Source organism: Camelus ferus, chromosome 3, assembly GCF_009834535.1.
Source record: "Camelus ferus isolate YT-003-E chromosome 3, BCGSAC_Cfer_1.0, whole genome shotgun sequence".
Classification (NCBI taxonomy): Eukaryota; Metazoa; Chordata; class Mammalia; order Artiodactyla; family Camelidae; genus Camelus; species Camelus ferus.
In genome coordinates, this window is record NC_045698.1 from 38,768,601 (window position 1) to 38,782,491 (window position 13,891).

A 13,891-nucleotide genomic window follows, 5' to 3' on the forward strand; every position below is an offset into this window, starting at 1 on the left:
ATTTCTTAAATTGTTGATATTAGCATTATTCTTTATATTTTGGAAAGTTGCTAGAGATAGTCTCTTATGTCGATGAAATATTTCCAAATGAAAACTGGAAAAAGAAATTTCCCTTTCAGCTCCTCCTCCACTCAGTCCTGTTGCCATTATCCATTTGACTTTTTAGATGATCTTTTACGTTTTGCTTTTACAAACACTGCTGTAGTAAATAGCCTTGTGAATGTACCATTCCCTCTGTGCATAAGTGTTACACTACTGTCATGATGCTAGGATGAATAATATTTTGTAAATGTTATATTAAGTATTAACTATTACCTTCTGCACTATGACACCCATGATACGGGCAGAAGGGAAAAATGAAAGTTCCAACCAGATGTCGCAAGGGGGTGTTGCCCTGGGCCGAGTTTGAGTGATACTGGGCGTTTACACCATGAATGCACTGTGTCAGTCTTTTCTACCCTTACCTGCATTGCAGGACACAAAGAGCGAGGCACCCGCTGCTGCAGGCTGGGCGAGGGGGTGGGGAACTAGAAATAGTTTTACATAAGCCCCTGAGTTAGCGTTCAATTATTCTTTGCTTTTATTATAGAGCAAGTCTCACCTCCTTCCCACCTCACATTCAACCCTTCAAGAGCTGTAGTCAGAGCTCTCATGAGCCTATAATCTTCGTTCTTTAATGCTTGCTAACCAAAAAGGTCCCTGAGGTTTTCTCCCACACAGTTCAATGGTTAGAAAATTAAGGTCATTTCTCTTTCTTCTGCCCCTCCAAGCAAAAGTATAATCAGTCAAGATTAAAATACATTGGAAACAATGAAAAATAATACACTTTAGGAAAGAAAGATGACACTGCAATAGAAAATTTTTGCCCAGAGATGTACTGGCCCATGAGAGGGATTAAATGCTATTTACACACAGTAATCTTAAGATTATCCTAGGTATTTCTAAACATTTATTAACCAATAAGATTCACTGAAAATAGCAGGAAAATGTGAGCTTCATTAAAAAGTTAAACATCTGAACATACTACCCTAAAAGAAATGTACACTTATACAATAATAAATTCTTGAAAAAATGTAAGGAGGAGATTGGGTTTTTTTTAAGAAAAAGAGGCAGCTATAACATTCTTGTTAAAAACTCCTGCTTAAAAAATAACAAGATACAGTTTTGAGGCTTTTCACGCCAAATACACTTTACACCACTAGATGGCACTAAGACACAGACCATGAGTTGCCACAGGCCTTGGGGTGGATGGAGTGGGGGAAATGGGGAGGGAGAAAAAATTCCTTGTCTTGGTTTTGCCTCCAGCAAAAACCTGGAGCCAAATTATGATTATTTACAAGATAGAGAGGTCATTTTGATAGAAAACCTCTCCACATTATGTTTTGGATAAAACCATATGAAACTGCTCTTTTATGTATCAACAAAGATTTAATATTGATGATTTCATATAGTTCAACCTAAAAAATACTCAGATTCATAGAATATGCTACTGAAATTTACTTTATGAAGGATTAAAAAAAACAAAACAAACAAACAAAAAACTAACAGGCAGAAGCCACCAAAATGTGATGATTTCCTTCTTTCCTAGCCCAGCAAGGAGAGCCCGTTAGATTCAGTGATGAGGCCAAAGACTGCTTCTTCTGGGTGACATGAGGAAGAGACACACAGGGGCATTCAAAAAAATTGATAATGTCCAATTACCGCAGAATCGTAATGTTCCACAGGGTTAATAACCAGTACATTTTCCCTAAAATGACACCAGGTTCTGTATCTCAGTAAAAGTAAGGGTGAAATGACTCAACTGTCCCCATCCTGCATTTTAAAATTAGGGGTATCTCCTTAGTCTGAATGACATGAAGGTCTCTCCAGGGATCCAAGATAGTATTTAGATATTTTCTGTCTCTTTCTTAATTAAAGAGTCCACTTCTTTTAACATTGCACACCTCTGGGTGAGAATTCTAGTGGACTTAGACTTTTACAAGGTAGTCGTATCATAAATAATGGGACAGGCAGGGCTAGAGGCAACTGACTACAAAGCAGGGTTTCCTGAACTTCATCAGTGTGGTGCCTCCTCGGTGTTTCTTGGTCCCCTCAAGAACTCTGGCCAAAGTGTGACTACACCTTTGGGAGGAAAAGGCCAGTTGCCAAGTGGCATCATGTTGGAATGGCGTGGCATTCAGATCCCTTCTCAACACCCAGACTAAGGAAATACCCAAACCCAAAGATTTCAACATAAACACAGGAAGAGATTTCAAAATGGAAACAAATAAAATATTTAGAGCTGTGATTTTTTCTGGAGATCAAAAAGATTCTGAGCTTATAGGGGGAAAAATAAGAAACTGGAAGTGGAAAAGTGTCAAGAATGTCTCATCTTGACAGTGTTTTAGACTTGGGAATAGAACATGTAGGATCTTTGCTGAAGATGACATCTATGCACGCTATTTTAGGTTTCAGCCCTGTCCATCAAAGTGGAATACAACCTTGCATGTCTTTCTGAATTCTCTTATAACTTAAGATTGTATTATCTTAGCTTCACAGGAAACCATGACTGGGAAACAACAGGGAGGGATCCTTTCATGTTTTGGAGATGAATGCAGGTATAAAGAAATGAGACCTCAAAAAGGGGCAGAATCTGAGACGGGCTTGGGAAGAGACCTCTGACCACTTTAGACGGTGCGAGGCTCATTTTTAATAATTATGGGAAGGAAAATATGCACAGAAAAATAAGTCTAAAGGGGTCTAAAGTAAAATGTCAATAGTACCTATTTTGGGGTTTGGAATTATAGGGAATTTTCTTTTACTTCCTTTTGCTTACATTTCATTTCTAAACTTTTTATGCAAAAGATTTTAGTTTGAAAGTGCTATGGCTTTTTCACTAGAAGAATCTAGTGTGAAATTCCAAACCCCAAAGCATTCTGGGAAAAGGGGGAATTCTTTGGGCTATATGAACGTTTTTCCCTGACGTCAACTGTCTTCTGTCTTACTGGTGAAAGCAATTATGGTATATTCGACCACATAATGTTGGTATCACTTGAAGGGACATAAACATCTAATGTCTAATGTCTTTTAGTTTAAGCATCATTATATTTAGCATTAAATGGTGAATGTTCTAGCCTGTATTAAACATTTGAGGAGTTATCGGTCAGGTCAACAAAATAATCTTGTGGTACCCAACTGGACTTAAGAGAAGGCCATAAACAAACAGCCCCTTATTGGACTTTTTTTTTTTTTTATACCTGCTTCCCCGAAGATGCTCTATTAGTGGCAAAATTGTTCAGGGTTTAACAGGCTTTTTTTTTTTTTTTTTTAATTCTAGTAGAGCTTTCCGGATCATATACCCTAGTAAAAGGCTACTTATGAAAACTGTGATGAAGCCACTAAAAAAAATCTGCAGCCTCTGGGGCAATAACCACCTTCTGCAAGGTGTTATGAGTCATTAAGCTAATCATAAGCAAACTTTCCTAAATAGATTCGAGGATTATTTTCTGGCATCATACGTTGTGCCTACAAATTACACAGAGTTGGTTTTTATTCAAGGTTCCAATTTCAGGGTTATTTAGTACACACTTATTTAATTAAACAGCTTACTAACATAGACTAAACGATATTTTACATATATGTTTCTCAGTATCCTGAAATTCTATTAGATTTTTAGAGGTTATAAGGATACTACAGAAAGTGTCTAATTACATAAAAAGACTAGATATCCTTAGAATTTCAGGGAGCTAATAGCAAGGTCCAAGTCAAATTTATTGATCAATTAGTTGGAGATTAATAAATACTATTTGAAATAAAAAGATAATGTATACACAGATTAATTTTTCATATTTACCATATATTCACATATATTTTTCTTACAACAATACCTAGAGATTTTAGTCAGAAGGAAGAATAGCTACCTAAATAAACTCAAGTTGGAATGATTGTTTCTACATTTGGTGGTGGTGATTTATATATTATTTTGCATGATTTGTTGTATCTACTCAGCTCTCAGCTCTGAGGTATAAAGTTATGGATTCTCAATAGTAACCAATTAAAAGTCCTTAGCTTTATACGATTTTGCTATCACAAAATATGATTAAGACATAAAAGACTAATTTTTTTGAACAAGAAATACAGCTTTCAGAAAAAATTCATGATCTCTAGCAAGACCTTAAGTGAGACATTAAGCTTCTGAAGGGGATGGTGATGGCAATCTATTTTTAATTACCTGCATTAATGAAAGTGATCACTGTTACACTTTGTTATTCATGGACTCATTAAATTTTTGGTCTAAGGTATAACAATTAAAAAATTTCAGAAAACTTGAAAAAGTGGAAGAAGCATACCTAACCCTGCTATCCGAATACTGCCATTATGCAGCTTTTAAAACCGATGCCTATTTTTGACATTTTGGAGGTTGAAAGGACCTTTCCTGATAACAATGCTTAAAATTCATTAAGCTTTTTATTTTCTAGAAATTGTGCTGGGCATTTTAGGAGCTTGGTATTATTTCAGTCTCGTGACAACCTCAGAGGTGGGTAGTCTTGGAACTGTCATTGGGCAGAGGGAGAAACCAGGCCTGTCCAAGTCCGTTCACTTAGTCAGAGTTGGTGATGGGCTTTGATGGGGGCCTGCCTATCTTTATCCAGCTGAGCCCCCAATTTTCGCAACTGAAAAAAGAAGTCTTAGAGAAATTAAGTGAGTGGCTCAAGGTAGTAGAGGCAGTTCTGACATAGCCTTGATTATGAATTTTATAACCTTCTGAATCACTTATATTCCAGTGTTTCACATTTCTTATTAACAGCGTTGACTTTACACTTGGTTCATGCCCCAGGTTAAATCAGTTTTGTCCCATTCCGTCCCTAGTCTGTTGATACTAGGGGCTCTCAACTATCCTTGAGAAAATACTGGGGCCTTTAAAAATTACAGGCACCTGGGTCCAAACCCCAGATTTTTCCTTTCAATTGATTAGAGGTGCAGCATGGGATAAAAACTTTCTAGGTGATTCTAATATGTGGCTAGGGTTGAGAAGCACTGGCCTCTACAAAAAATATCTGGTTATCAACCACTTTATATATATTCCAGATTTCTTTAGATGGTTTTTTCACCTTCTAGCAATTCTGTCATGTGGTTAAGTATTTTCATGACTTGTATACCTAAAAGGAACAAATAAGCATAAATACATCACTCAGTTAAATCTTTAGACAAATAACATGTTAAAAAAAAAAGAGTAAATAAAGCATCAGGTTGAATTGGAATACTGAATTTCAAGCACTGATCATGTACCTAATTATACTAAATGTAATTTAATCTGTGATATAGCTTTCCTCTTCAAGTGCTTATGTCAGACAAGGAAATATGGTCCCGTTTAAGCAAGTCACTTAGATAATTTGTAATTTGAAGCAAAGACACCCTTTGGGTCTATGGGTTTACAGGAAACAGACCAACATGGCCAAGATCACATTCTCTAGCACCGCTTTTAAATTACTGAATGAACCACAGAATTTGTACTTGTACTTATGTTTGATTTAGAATGACATTAAGAACCAGAACTAATCCCCACAATGAAATTTTCAAAGGAGTGAGAAAGCTGTCCAGTGACCCAGCTGTGCTTACCTGTGCAAACGGGGTCACAATCAGGTCATCTCCATGTCTGAAAAACAAACCAAATCCCAGGTGAGACGTCACTGAGCACTCCAGAACCACTTTCAATCAATAGTAAATAGTTAAGTTCCACATTCATAAACTCCCAGAGAGAATTACAATAATTCCATCTTTATTCTTCAACACGTGCTCTTCCTGGCCACAGAGGGGGTGAAGATGTGTCTTCTGGGGTGTTAACCATTGTCCAGTTCCTGGGTTGAAAAGAGGGGCTCCTTGGTCATCAACCAAAGTCACTGGCTCTTATTAAGCACACAGGATTTACAACAGTAGAAGCGCAGTGCCAGCAGCAGGGCCTGAGTCTTACTCTTGGCTGCCTATTGTAGGTATTACTGAGGGGCACCGTGGAAGGAGCCAGCTATGGCAGTGGCTTCCGTGAGAGGTCCCTGTACCATATAACACGCAAAGGTGATGAGCATTGGGTGTTCTGCATCATCGTGTGTGAATCTCGATGGGCTTGGCACTGTAGATGACATGGGACTACATCATGGACTAATAAAAACCCAGTGAAACTTTTCAACTGACTCACGTCCCAGCCGCCGTAGTTACGGGGGAATGTTACCCCGTGTGTGCTGTTGTTTCAGCAACCTGAGCTACAGCGAGCCGAGGATGCAGGAGCAAGGTGTCAGCATGACGCGTCTTGGAGGGACGGGGAAAGGCAAGGGAAGTTGTGCAACATTCTATTTGGATGAAGTGAGAAACTGGAGCCCAGAGTTCTTTCATAGTATTTCTTAGTGTGACTAGTTCGTGAAAAGAATTTCCATAATCTCCATGGGACATTTCTTGATCTAGCTAGCTGGAGCTCTTTAATCAAAAGTGAATGGAATTACTCTACCCAGAAAGCTTCTGGACATGACCCTCACTGAGAACATTGCAATGGAACCGTTCACTCATTCGTGAACAATTCTGGAAAGGCCCTGAGTGACCTAAAACAACACTCATGAAATTCGCCTGAGCACAAGCAGCCTATGGATGACGTTAGTAAACGGATTGTTACCAATAATTAGATCATCGGCAAATTACAGAGATCTTGAAATTCTAAGTGTGGGAAAATAAAAAGCAAAAAAAAGAAAAAAGAAAAAAAGGGTGGAACTCCTTTTCCAGGAAACATGTGTTATTTTCCACCCTCTTCATTCCAGAGCTACATTTTTTTGAGGGGCATCTGTTCTTTGGAGAGATTATTCAGATAGCTAAAATTTAAGTAATATAAAACCTGGGTTATTTTCCCCCGATTACAGTCTTTTCATCCATTTTTTCCTTTACAATTGCCCAACTTCAAAGTTTATTTTCTAAACTTAAGTCATCTTGACCGAGGCACATCATTTATCAGAAATTAATCCCTGGAAATAAGTCTTCTAATTTTTCACACAAATTAGAATGGATCTGAATCACTCTAAACTGAAAAGGATGTGAATATTTATTAAAACAGTGAATTCTATCCTTGGTTGTATTTCATTCCCAAGCATGGTGAAAGATACATTTAGAATATACAATATGCAGGATAATTTGTCTTGATTCCTTTCCCTGTCAAACCCTAAAGAAAGTCAATTATAATTTTAGTGATGGGGATATTTCACTCTTCAATTGCTCAGAATTTGTTTTTGCCAAAAATCTCAAGATTGTCTCATTTTTTTTCAATCACAGTAAAATGATTTCTGGCATTTCAGTGGCAAGTGTCCTCAATAAATATTCTATCCTTTTTTCTTGTCAAATTATGTAAGGCTTAAAAAATCTTTGAATATATAACAAATATATAATTTAAAAATCTTTGTCTAAGTCTTTATAGGTCGCCTGCCCTGGTTTACCGTGGACTGAAGCAGAGTCACTGGCCCTGCTCCCCACCGCCAGTCCCTGGGATGGAAGGAGCCTCTCCCCTCCCTCAAAGAGAAGGCTCTCTGAGTCCTGGGCCAGCACTACTGGAGGCATGGGAACTCGACGGTCAACAGTGCACGACTGGAGTTTCTGTTTTTCCAGATAGGAATGACAATATTGAGTCAAGAACAATTCCCTAGGCCTTTGGCCATCCTTCCACTGCTTTTGTATTATTTACTGCAGTACTTGATTTTCTGCCCTCATTCTGTCTGTAATAAGAAGCGAGAAACATTGGCAAGAAACCGAAAGAGAGAAATCAAAGAGAAAACCCTCACACAGATCTCACTGGGATCCAGAAACGATTCAGGCACTTAAATGTGGGAAAGCCTCTTACCCTCTTATGAAATAAGTTCAACCAACAGCAGCACCTGAAAATAGTTTTGTAAACTAGTTCATGTCAAGATTGTGTTTGAAACACATTAGTCAACGACTTTTCACACTTAATTATTTTCAAACCAGAAGGAAAAGGAGTTGCAGTCAATTAGAAGAAAGTTCATACTTTATTGAGCGAAGACTTCCAATCCTAAGATGCTAAAAATCATCAGCGGTCACAAAGTAGCTGCGGCCTCTGAAGACCACACACTGCAGATTTCAAAATGACAAGAGGCTGCATAAACCGGTGCTTTGAAGGCGGGTCACGGGCTGAGGCTTACTTTCTGAATCTTGTGCAAACTTTTTGATCTCCTCTGTTTCACGCTCTGTTGCTACAAAACCAGAAAGACATTCTCCTCTGGAATTTGTCAATAGGATTGGGAACTGATAATCATACAGAGAGTGGTATTTTGAAATCCTGGTGTCTTTCTTCCCTTAGACTCAAAATCATCACCTTTTCATCAATTCACTTTTGATCCACCTCTTTTAGAATTTTAGAGAAACAAGTACGTTCTTATTTTTACTGTGTGAATAAAAACATTTCAGTGAGCCCAACATAAAAAAATGCATAAAAAACATAAAAATGCTTCTCATAGCCCTGTTTGACACCCCAGAATTAACCACAGGAGGGACTTCCCTACTCACCACTCTTTACTCCCATGTTCACAGAAGTACAGACATAGAAAATAAACAAGCAAATACATAACACAATGTACCTGAATTTCTAAAAAGCTTATATATGTATATAATGTAAAACGTACATTAACTGTAGAAACTTTGGGAACTACAAAAAAATTAAAAAGCCACCCAAAGATAACTGTTGGCAACATTTTCCTTCTGGATGTATGTAAGCTCACGTATTAATGTTATATATGACCCTCATGGATTCCATGATTTCATATGCAGTTAGGATCAAACTGTATATTCCATTTAATATCTTGCTTTTAACACTAAATATATTGAATCATGATAAAATTTAACATGCCTTTATACTTTTAAATCATTTTTAATGATTGTGGTCTATGTTAGTAATCTCGAAAATTTTCAAGTAGATGTCGATCCAAATTGCATTAAAATGTAAGTACTAATTCTATTTTAAAATTTAAAAAATGTAAATTGTATGAACTACTTAAATTCATGTTAGTTCATTCATTCTTTAAAATAACCTTGTAAAAGAAACATGCTTATTTTGATAAAACGCTCATAAGATAAAGCTAAAATATTAAAATACTGTATGAGAAATTGGGTTTGTTGAGTACTAAATTCTATATCAAATATTTTATGTTGCTATCCTTTTTAATGAACATCACAACACTATGATTTCAGACAATAAATGTATTCTGGAAAATCTGGCTACCAAAGTACATTTTGTGAAATCAAATAATATTTTTCCATAGATATCATTTTGTAAAATGATGTTTTTCCAAAAAATAATGTGGGCACTAAAAAATTATAAATGTCACATTTAAGAATATAATGAACCCTTTAAAATTACTTATGAAGGAGGCATTTTGATTTCCATAAACTCCCAGTAGACAGCATACTGCTAACACAAACAAAAACCAAATGAAATGCTCTGCTTCACTGGTACCAGATTCACCTGAGGATCTGGCTTCTCTGCATTGCTTGGCCTTTTAATTTAGAACTAGCTCCACTGTAAATCAAAAGAAAAAAAAATTAACTAGTATCTCCATTTATGGAACCCCAGGGACTAAAGTTCCTAGATCACAAAGCCAACCTCGGCCACACCTGAAAGTGATTCTCCTCTTTGACGTTATTGCCACTTAGACTTAAAGTAATCAGTTTAACACAGAAGCTGGGTCCTGCGGCCAAACTCACAACTACCAGAACTTGCATTTTGGCAGGAATGTCCAACAACATTTTAATAAGATTAAAATTAAAGCAGTTCGGTATTGTTTAAGGCAGTATCTTCCAATCTGAAATTTTTCAGTGTCAAACTCCAAGCCACATGTGCGTGTCTATATACACAGCTCTGACGGTTTTTCTATAATGCTAACTATAGTTATTAGTCATCAAGTTGAAATGTTCACCCTCATTGGAAGAGCACCATTGTATTTATATTCTATACTAGCACCGAAAGAGAAACCAAGTCACTACCCTTTCCTCAGTTTTAACAAATAGTCTAATTTTTACCTATTCTATAAGAACAGGTGAAAGAGGTCATCCAAGTTCTTAACTTTATGATGAAACAGCTTAACTTGTGTACTTTTAACACTTTCTTTGCCCTTGAATTTAACTTCCTAATAGACTTGAGTGGCAATTCACCCTGATGCCTCTTTCACTGATGCCCAGTAAGGTCACTCAATGTTTTGTTCTTTTCAGCACTGGGGGCCCTTGTAATACGTTCCCATTATTTTTTATTTCTTAAATGAGTTTTCAATATAATTATTTTAAAAAAAAATCAGAGTACAGATATCCAACTAACTTATAAATAATAATGGTAATAATCTCAATTAGAATAATTATAAAACAATAAGGATAATTAACATTTATCAAATGATCAAACATAGCAGGCACTGTGCAAAACACATGACACTGATTATCTCCTATTACATTTTCTTTTTTTTGTAGATGAGGAATGGGAGGCCCAAGAAGGACAAAAAAGTCTCACGCCCATTAAGTAGTGGGGCCAGGATTCAAATTCAGGTGGTATGACTCTGCTGGGTCTGTATTTAAACACTGTGCAATTTGGCATCTATCATGGCATTTATCAAGGCTAAAAACACATGCAAGACAATGCCCAGTCTCTAGTACATTTTACATTTCATGAAGGTGATATGTACAATAAAAGACAACAGTTAACGGAGAGTTACATATAAATGCAAAAAAAAATTACCAAAATGACTTAAAAAACAAAACAATTTGTCCACCTACTGATTTTCATGTCCTTCTAACCTAAAATAAAATAATAAATAAACTGAAACAAAATAATTTTTGGTTTCCCACCCAGGTGATAGTTCTGGCTGATGGTTAAACATCATATATCCATATTCAGAGTGTAGCAAGATTGCATGCATGTTATGTGGCACAAAGGCCTCGGAAGATGGAATTTATATAGATATTTATATAGATATATATAGATGGAATTTATATAGATATATTTGTATATAGGTATACAAATATCTATATGCAAATTTGTTTATGCACATATTTTGTGTGTGCATGTGCATGTAATCCTAGGGAAAGCATTCTGATTTTCTGCCTCTGTATTTCAAACAAGGGGGGAAAAGGTACTGTAGGCGGGAACACCCACCATCATCCTTATCAGCATAAGGCTCTGCCCTCTTGGTTTTTCTCCAGGATGGGTTCCCAGGGAAGAGATTTAAGGGTAGCTAGAAAAGGAGGGGTGTGATCAAATGGAGAGGAGTGAGAGCAGTATATTTTCTGCCTGCCTACTATGCACCAGACATAGCTCTACTGACACAGGGTATTTAATTCTGTTGCCTCTGCATTAAATCGATGCTCATATTCCCATTCTAAGATAAGGAACTCAGCTCTGAGAACGTAAGTAACTCATTGGTGGTCATGCCCTTGGCAAGTGGTAGAGTTCAGCAGTTTCCAAATGCCAGGCTGAGACCTGGTGCTTGCCCAACAGAATTTTCACTGGTCCCTGTGAAGGCGAGAATAGACATGAACTATGGAGTGAGGTCTTTGAAAAGCTAACCAGGGGAGGGTGTAGCTCAGTGGTAGAGCACATGCTTGACACGCATAAGGTCCTAATCATCAGTACCTCCATTGAAAAAAATAATAGTAATTCAAAAAGAAAAAACCTAATTACTCCCCCCTAAAAAATATAAACAATAAAAGATTTTTTTTTAAAGCTAATCATATTCCTTTGGAAAATTCTCCCTTATTCTGAGAATATGCCCCTCCCCCTTTTAAAAAAATGAAGTGAAATGCCTTTAAAAATAAAATGACTGTGTATATTGATGGGAATTTCTTTGTTAAATAAATAAAGTCCTTTATCTGGCAAAATAAACAGTGAGTAACCCTGCGTCCATCCCCCAGACGGTTTCTGAAGTCTTAATGAGTCATGAAATTCCAAGGCATAGGAATGGGCAGTGAAGGTGGATTTAAACCCAGGCTTTAAAGGCTGTTTCGACTGCACTAGGCTGCTTTTCTGCACGCACAGATGGACTCAGATGATTCTGAAGCTCCACAGAAGTACATATTCTAGACTCTAGAACAATATGGTCCAACAGAAATCTCTGCAATGATGGAAACGTTCTCTCTCTCTGCTGCCCAATACAGTATCCACTGGCCACAGTGGCTTCCTGGCACTGGGTATGTGTCTAGTGCAGCTGAGAAACTGAATTTTACATCTTTTTAACTTTAATTAATTTAAATTCAGAGAAGGTCACCTGTGGCTAGTAGCTATCATCTTGACCAGTGTAGCTCTTGAGCAATCTATGCAAAACTTCACTTATAAGTCTTTCAAGGGAAGACAACGTTTTATACAAATGAACAAAAAGTATCTACTCTAAACTTGGGGGCAAAAGAACATTGATATATTAACATAAAAAAAAACTTGACAGTTTGGCAAAGACCCTGAGTAGAAAAAATTTGCCCAGATGCCTATCAAGGTTCTTCACCTTAAAGGGAAGTTAAGATTTTAGCTTAATTGCTATACTTATTTATTATATTCTCATCTAGAGGCTACTGTACCTGCCAACAGATGCCAAAGATACGGTCTAGCAGCAGCTGTTCATTGAAATCACTAAATTCAGGGTCAAGATGCCTGAATTCTGATTCATGGCGTGCGTGCACATGTGTTGTGAGCGCACATGAGACAGATCTTTTGAGCAGAATTTTGTAATTTCTAAAACTCAGCTAATGATATTTTCCCTAGCTTCCTTATATGTTTGTTTTGAGAATCAAGTATTAAATTTCACAGGAGGATTCTCATGTCAACTATAAAGATTATACAGATGCCAGGCAATTCTAAGAATATATTCCTATCTATATACATTACTCCCCAGTGAGTCTACAAAAACTGAGAGCCACAAAGGATGAAACAGGGTGGACCTGGTGAATATCCTGAACTGGAACTGATGACTGCGAGGTCTGTCCGTGAACCTTTGAGACATACTTTCACTATTTTCTAAGTGCTCCTGTGTTTGGAGAGCTGGGTTATAGACAAGCCACCTGTCTAGGAAACATCATTTATCCTTTCCTGGATAAACAGTACAAGATGGGTTACCTTTAAATAAATGTAAAGCAAACAAACAAACAAACAAAACACCAAAAAATAGTGAAACATGTTAGGAAGTTTTACCTAATCTCTATAGTAGGTGGGATAAGTGAATGGAAACTCAATGTACTGAAGATAAAGAATGCACATGAAAGGACATAAAATAAAAATGTGTTGTCGACACATGGAATTAATCCCATGATTTGATGTAAAAGAGTTCTTTTTACCAACTGTCTTCTTTTTTAGCTTCTGTAAAACTGTACTCATAATTGTAAATAATAGTGACTGGATGAAAGTTTTATTTTATTGCACTTAAAAAAAATCACCATAGGGACCTTTAGATAACATATAAACCAGAATGCTTGTTTTCTGATTTTTCTGGCAAAAAAAAAAAAAAAAAAAAATCAAACAAAGGAACAAAAAATAACCAAACAAACAAAACTGACCGTGGTGGATAGAACAAATTCAGTCTTATGTTCTCTAAGTTTCAAAGGAGGGATGGATGTAGAGACAAGGACACATGAGATCTGCATGCAGCCCTGTTCTCCCTGGAGGGGAAACAATGAGCCAAAAGGTCTTGGTCTTGGGACCACGCATAACGTTTACTAGCACACAGTGTCATGCACTGAACTGCTTCAATGATTTCCTGGCACAGTGCAGCCTCCCACACTTGCAGAGATGCAAACAGCTGTCCTTTCTATTTCTGCTTTTAATTTGTCTGCTTTCATTGAGAGGCTGTAGGAATTAAAGCCTTACATATGTCTAGACATAACTATATGGTAGTCAATGACA

The 13,891-nt window shown here is 36.9% G+C and overlaps 1 protein-coding gene across 6 annotated transcripts in view; it reads right to left on the minus strand.

Moving 5' to 3' along the window:
- The window catches only part of PDE4D (phosphodiesterase 4D), a 1,019,286-nt gene that overhangs the window by 179,933 nt on the left and 825,462 nt on the right, over nucleotides 1-13,891 (minus strand). For 5 of the 6 annotated variants that reach the window (XM_006180359.3, XM_032472679.1, XM_006180364.3 and 2 more), the window contains one exon: nucleotides 5,599-5,635. In XM_006180359.3, the coding sequence (XP_006180421.1) occupies nucleotides 5,599-5,635 (37 nt within the window). Of the gene's footprint in view, nucleotides 1-5,598; nucleotides 5,636-5,745; nucleotides 6,228-13,891 lie in introns of those variants that run through there. The other variant, XM_014555581.2, reaches the window with a different exon arrangement.